At 38.1% G+C, this 6,267-nt stretch overlaps 1 protein-coding gene across 1 annotated transcript in view; it reads left to right on the forward strand.

The window, feature by feature from the left end:
* LOC107573357 (death-associated protein kinase 2-like) overlaps positions 1-4,887 on the forward strand; it is a 35,393-nt gene extending 30,506 nt beyond the window's left edge. Inside the window, exons 8-10 of the mRNA XM_016259799.1 lie at positions 2,321-2,473; positions 3,256-3,301; positions 4,114-4,887. Of these exons, the coding sequence (XP_016115285.1) occupies positions 2,321-2,473; positions 3,256-3,301; positions 4,114-4,758 (844 nt within the window). The 3' untranslated portion in view covers positions 4,759-4,887. The remainder of the gene's footprint in view (positions 1-2,320; positions 2,474-3,255; positions 3,302-4,113) is intronic.
* The last annotated feature ends 1,380 nt before the right edge of the window (positions 4,888-6,267 follow it).

The raw sequence follows: 6,267 nt of genomic DNA on the forward strand, positions 1-6,267 counted from the left end.
TCTTTTCCATGTAGTTTTTGTCCTAACCACCCGCGACAGCGACATGTGACAATAAGCGACATGGGATTCTATTTTAGGAACGGTTTTTATTTTCTGCAACATCGCGGCAGGAACAACATACAAAATATGACCGCGATAATCTCAGGTAATGATTATGTGCTTTATTCAATGTTAAAAGTGTCTAATGTGAGTTTGAATATTATTTTGCGTTATCTTTATAGCCATAATGAAAGCAACAATAGATATTTTACCTCAGATCCTGAAAATAAATTTTTAACGTACAAGCAAACTTGTACTTGTGTAAACTTGCGAACCAACACGTGTATTCCATAGCAAAGATGGTAGGCCTATCAGTCACTCACTCAAAACTGTTCAGTCCATTCACATTTGAATCATCTATTTTCCTTGTCCACTTTTCTTTTCTACACACTCGCCATGTTTTTGCTGTCACATCGTATCTACACTGGACGCGACAAAGCATTGCAAATCATTTGAACATTGTGTCAGAACGTTATAAATAGAACGAGTCAGCAGTTTACTGTCGGGATTTGTCGTGTCGCGCCGCGCCGCGCCGCGCCGCTCGCATCCGGTGTAGACACGATGTAAGTTAATGTAGCTTTCTGATGCTGCGTTTGAATTTTCATGCCACATTATTTGAAATTAGCGCGGGCCAAACTTTTTTCTCTCACGGGCCGGATGTGGCCCGCGGGCCACCTATTGAGGAAACCTGCTCTAGATGGTGCAGTCCGATAGGTCTAGCTCAATCTGACCTGGCAACATCATTGTCACATGGCAGCTGATTGGTTCTCTCCTGAATCGGTAGCCAATGAGCTTACTGCTTAATATTCAAATACCTGGCTTTTGTTTGCTGTAGCAGTTTGCAGCGCACTTCAGAAACCCTCCACCTTCCCCAGCTCCACCAGTATAGATCTGCTACGGGATGATTTATGTATGCTATATGGGGGTTATTCATATGTGTTATATGTGCAGCAGCAGTATTTCTTACATGCTCACAGCAGCATGTTGTGGATGTATTGGCCGTAGCAAGTCTCTGTACTTGCTCTGCCGCAGCAGCAGCGTAGCAGATCTCTTCTGCCAAGACCAAATACATTAACATTGTCATGTACATTACCATGCTAATCCCTCTGAGAGTTGTCATGACAGAAATATATTGATGAAGCAAACTGGTGAATAATGAATGAGAGGTTCTCATAATGCGTCGTCTACATATTACACAATAACACCCATAATGTTACACCCATTGCTAATGTGAACATGATCAGGCCGTTTTTATTAGTCCTAATAATGTTCACATCTGCAATGGGTGTAATGTTACTTTTTATTAATGAGATGAATATCTGATCGCACCCAGTATACTCAGTTTATGGTCAGTTTGTAGCGTTTTTGTTTAGATGAATAAATCTGACAATAATTTTCTCTCTTAACTTCTTTATTTGAAATATACCTCACCTACATTTTTAATATAGTAGAATAAACAATATATAAGTTATAAAAATAGCTTAAAATGCCATGGGGCAGGACCATTCAAAATGTTTGGGTCAGTTAGATTTTTTAAATGTTTTTGAAATATATTTCTTATGCTCACCAAGGTTGCATTCATTTGATCACAAATACAATAATTTTATAATTAATAAATAATCATTTCTAATTATTGTATTTATAATGTATCATTATTTATCATTAGATTTTTAAATAACTGTTTTCTAAAAATATATTATATAATATATTTTAAAATGTAAATGATTTGAAATGTAATTTAAAATGTAATCAAATAATTAATTTGAAATAGAAATAGTTTGTAACAATGTAACAGTCTTTGCTGTCATTTTGGTAAATTTAATGTCTTTGCTGAATAAAAAGTATTAATTTCTTTCCAAAAACAATCTAAGTATTATTAAACAAATAAATAAGAATTATTAAATAAATAAACATGTATAATTAAATAAAAACTAAATAAATAAATGGGCAGATAAATGAATAAAGATGAATGACAGAAATTAAATAAATATGGAATTAACACATGCTCATATATTTTTTAAGAATTTTAAAGGTAAATAAATATAGCAATAAACCATTAAAGTGAATAATGAAAGACAGGTTGAGCCTTTGGCCGTCAGACAGCGGCACCCATACTGTTACACCCATCGCCATTATGAACATAATTATGGCATTTAACAGCGGTCTGATGTATGAACTATGGGAGCACATGTTTGGATTCCACTGTCGGTTCAGTTTCAGGAATTAATTAGGAATTTCAGTGTGCTTCTACATAGGTCAAGTATTTGTCTTTCTGTTTCAGATTAAGCGGGGCATCGCCATTCCTGGGCGACTCCAAGCAGGAAACTCTTGCAAACATCTCAGCAGTGAACTTCGAATTTGATGAGGAGTTCTTTGGCAGCACCAGTGAACTGGCCAAATGCTTCATCAGACAGCTGCTGGTGAAAGATACGAGGTGAGAGGTCAAATCAGGGTTCAGCAGTGAAGGCTTCAGCATAACTTCAGGGCCTTTTAGGGGATTATTTTACTGCAGGAAATCAAATTTTTAAGTAGTTTTATTTTAAACAAACATCCAAAAAAAAAAAATAATTGTGTTAATGTGCACTTTCATAAGCCAAATAGGATTCTGAAACCAATGGCCTTTAAAAAAAGTATTTTTAATTTACACTATTAGGCAAATATGAGCATGCAATTTTCATTACTGTCAAGTTTAATATGTTAAATGATCTCTCAGGCCAGTTCTATATCTGTCATGCTCTACGATGTTGTCTCACAGATTAAGGCATGAGTGGACTTGCTATATGTCCAAATGAAGTTTCTACCTCACATTTCTCTTAGTTTCTCTGTTCCCATTCAGTCAGTCACGTTCAACGTTACGTCAGTGACTGACGAATTGGGATCTCGCCCGAGACCACCGCTGTACGGCCGGGGCACGTAGTCTCGGCTCCTCAGCGAAAAACTGATGTGCGTTTGCACGCGCTCTCCTTTTATACCCGCGCTGCGGGGCGGGGTGCGCGTGGCGAAGCACGCACGCCAACTGTCATTGGCTTGTTTAGTTAACACTCGAAGGTGATTGGGCTCTCGGGCGAGATCCCAATTCGTCAGTCACTGACGTAACGTCTCCGTTCCCTCCTTCAGGGAACGAGGGTTACACAAGTAACCTAGACGTTTCTTTTACTTTTTTCTGTTGTTTTTTGCATTTACCTTCAGTTTGCTTTGTGTTTGTTTTCTTTGCAGAAAGAGGCTTAAAATACAAGATGCACTTAACCACCCCTGGATTAAGGTAACCGCTTGGATTAAGTCAGAAACATGCACAATTGAAAGCATGTTTATCTACTTTTATGTGGCTTTTGTGAAATGAATGCTTCATACTGCCATTATAACATGCACAAGTGTTGAACTTTACTCTGCTGTTGTGTAGAGAATGAACTGACCTCAGGTTTTACACACATCATTAAGACACATATGGCAGGAAAACTTGCTGTAAACATGCAATGTCTCATATGCCTCTCTCTACTTTACATGAATTGTGCAATTAAATGCAAAGTTTACCCAAAAGTGAAAATTGCTATCATTTACTCACCCTCATATGTTTCAAACCTGTAAGACTTTCTTTATTTCTTCTGTGGAACACAGACAAATATATTTTAATATGTGTCTCAGTGGGGTCCAATGTTGTCTTGGACCCTGATGACTTTCATTTCATGGGGAAAACAACAGTTGAAACATCCCTAAAAAGATTTGAAAAGACACAAGGGTGAGTAAATGATACCAAAATATAATTTAAGGGTGAACTATCCCAAATCCAAATACCAAATCCTGGTATCACCTTATTGGCCACCTACTATATGCACGCATGCATGCAAGTCTTTATCATGGAAGCAATCGCATGTTGATGAATTCTTCTAATTGAAGACTGATTCCATTGTGTATCATGCTGTTCTCCTCATCCTAACATCCCGAGACCAGCATTAACTCCACTTCCTCCTGCCTGGATCTGCTGCTTACCTGTGAGTGAGTTGAGTGCTTTGTCTTCCTGGTGAAAAATCGATCTAGCTTCTCACTCATTCTTCCCCCTAATTTCTCTATGCGAAGACCCATGAATGGCTGGAGGACAACAGCGCCACCGTAGAGGCGCAAATGAAAGTGGAATCTCAGCAACTGAAGACCAAACGCCTGAAAGAGTACACCATTCAATCCCACTCCAGCATGCCACCCAACAACACCTATGTCAACTTTGAGCGTTTCGCCAGCGTTTTGGAGGACATCTCATTGGTGGAAATGGGTCTCAAAAATGTGGCTCAGAAGCGCGAATCCCTTCAGGACGACGTTGAGGCTCTTCTTTCCATCTACTGTGAGAAGGAAGCTTGGTATAAAGAGGAAAGCGAAAGCATTCGGCAGGAGCTCTCGCAGGTGCGCTATGAGTTTCGCAAAGCAGAGGTGTTAAGGAAAGGCCTCCAGGAAGACTTGAGGACAACCGATGCCAGCTTAGCCAGCATCGACAGTCGCTACCTGACTAGAGAATCCCACCTGAGCTCCCTCAGAGAGGAGCTGAACGCAGAACTCAGATGGTTGCAGGAGGTTATGGGGTCACTAAACGGAGAGACTAGGAACCTGGGATTGGGATCCATCTCAGCTCTGAACAACGAGGTGAACGAGGCCCTGAAGGAGCTGCTGAGCAGGGCCTGTGGTGGCGAACTATGTCCTCAAGCACAGCCAGACATCTCTGAGTCTAGCTAGTGGAGATTAGACAGCAGTTGTAATACATTGGGTTTAGGAGCATTGCAGGATGTGTAGTCAGAAGCGTAGCTGATGGAGTAGCAACCACTGTAAAAGAAATTGTTTGTGCCCCCACATTTTGGGCAATATTTTAAAAGCATTAATAATATAATAAAAGGAAAAGTCACTCAAAAATTAATATTTTGTTCTCATTTGTTATCATTTACTCACCCTCATGTCATTCCAAACAAGTTTTTTTTCTTTTACATTGGTTACCGGTTACCAAAACTGTTTGGTTACAAAGATTCTTCAAAATATCTTATTTTGTGTTCTACAGAAGAAAGAAAGCCATGCAGGTTTAAAATGACATGACGGTGAGTAAAGGATGACTGAATTTTAATTTTTGGGTGAACTATCCCTCTACATTCTAAAGACCTTTACAACTTAATTAATATTCATAAAAGGTTTAAAGGGTGTAGCAACCATTATGTCTGTGGATAACATGTCTTGTCCACTTTAAGAAGTTCGTGAGGTTGCCCAAGCCCAAGAAATAAAGAAAGCAAAACGTGTGCTTTAAGACAATGCACAAAATTCAACAGTGAAATGGATGAATGTGCAACCAGCAAGTCAGAATAATGTAACAAACATTGCTACCTTATTAATATATTCATGAGCCAAGCTAATAAGGTTTATATCCCAAGACTTAAATTAATATTAAAAGATCATTATCTCAACAAAACATTAGTTTGAGACACTTTTGAGACATGTTTGGATTAAAATTTACTGTAGTACCTCAAAATCAGAGTTTTCATGCAAAAGTCAGAGTTTAAAATTGTGTTGTTTATTTGTAACTTGTTTTGTATATACTTGAATTGTCATGCACATGCTGGTGCTCTACAGCAGTCAACAACATACTTTTGAATTCACATTTTCATCAGTGTGGTTGTTCTTGTCAGTATTATTTAAGATTTTTTTAATTTAAGGTCAAATACTGACCAAACATCTATAAAACATTCTTTCTTTTAACAGTCATAGTGAAAAGCTGAAATGATGTCAGCCTTCATGATTTCATTCCATCTGTATGCATGGGTTGTTTTCCTTTTGTTTACAGATGCCATAAATATGATTTTGGCCTTTCTTTCTTTGTTTTTCTATATTTTAAAAGTTCTCCAATTTATTTGTGAATGTACCTAAAGCACTACATGCCCATTGCCTGTTTTTTCTTTCTTGCACATGTAATTTAGTGTATATTCCTATTACTTTATACTTTAATTTCTATTAGAAAGTCATATTTGTGACAGGTGTATTGATTTGTGAACTTCAGTACTTGGACGTTTTCTCCAGCATGGCATGCCAGTATTGACGTAAACAGTGATGTTACTTCTTTCCATACTGAATAAAGCACTGGACTGATGATTACAGTACATACCTCACATTGATTATTAGTCTTGCAGCTGGCTTTGGTGCATTGTGGGAAAGAGAGAGATGAAGTGTACTCAGTCACTTAGGGGTTTGTTTCATGGAACTTGT

This window comes from Sinocyclocheilus grahami, unplaced genomic scaffold (assembly GCF_001515645.1).
Source record: "Sinocyclocheilus grahami isolate Dianchi unplaced genomic scaffold, SAMN03320097.WGS_v1.1 scaffold31.1, whole genome shotgun sequence".
NCBI classification, from domain to species: Eukaryota; Metazoa; Chordata; class Actinopteri; order Cypriniformes; family Cyprinidae; genus Sinocyclocheilus; species Sinocyclocheilus grahami.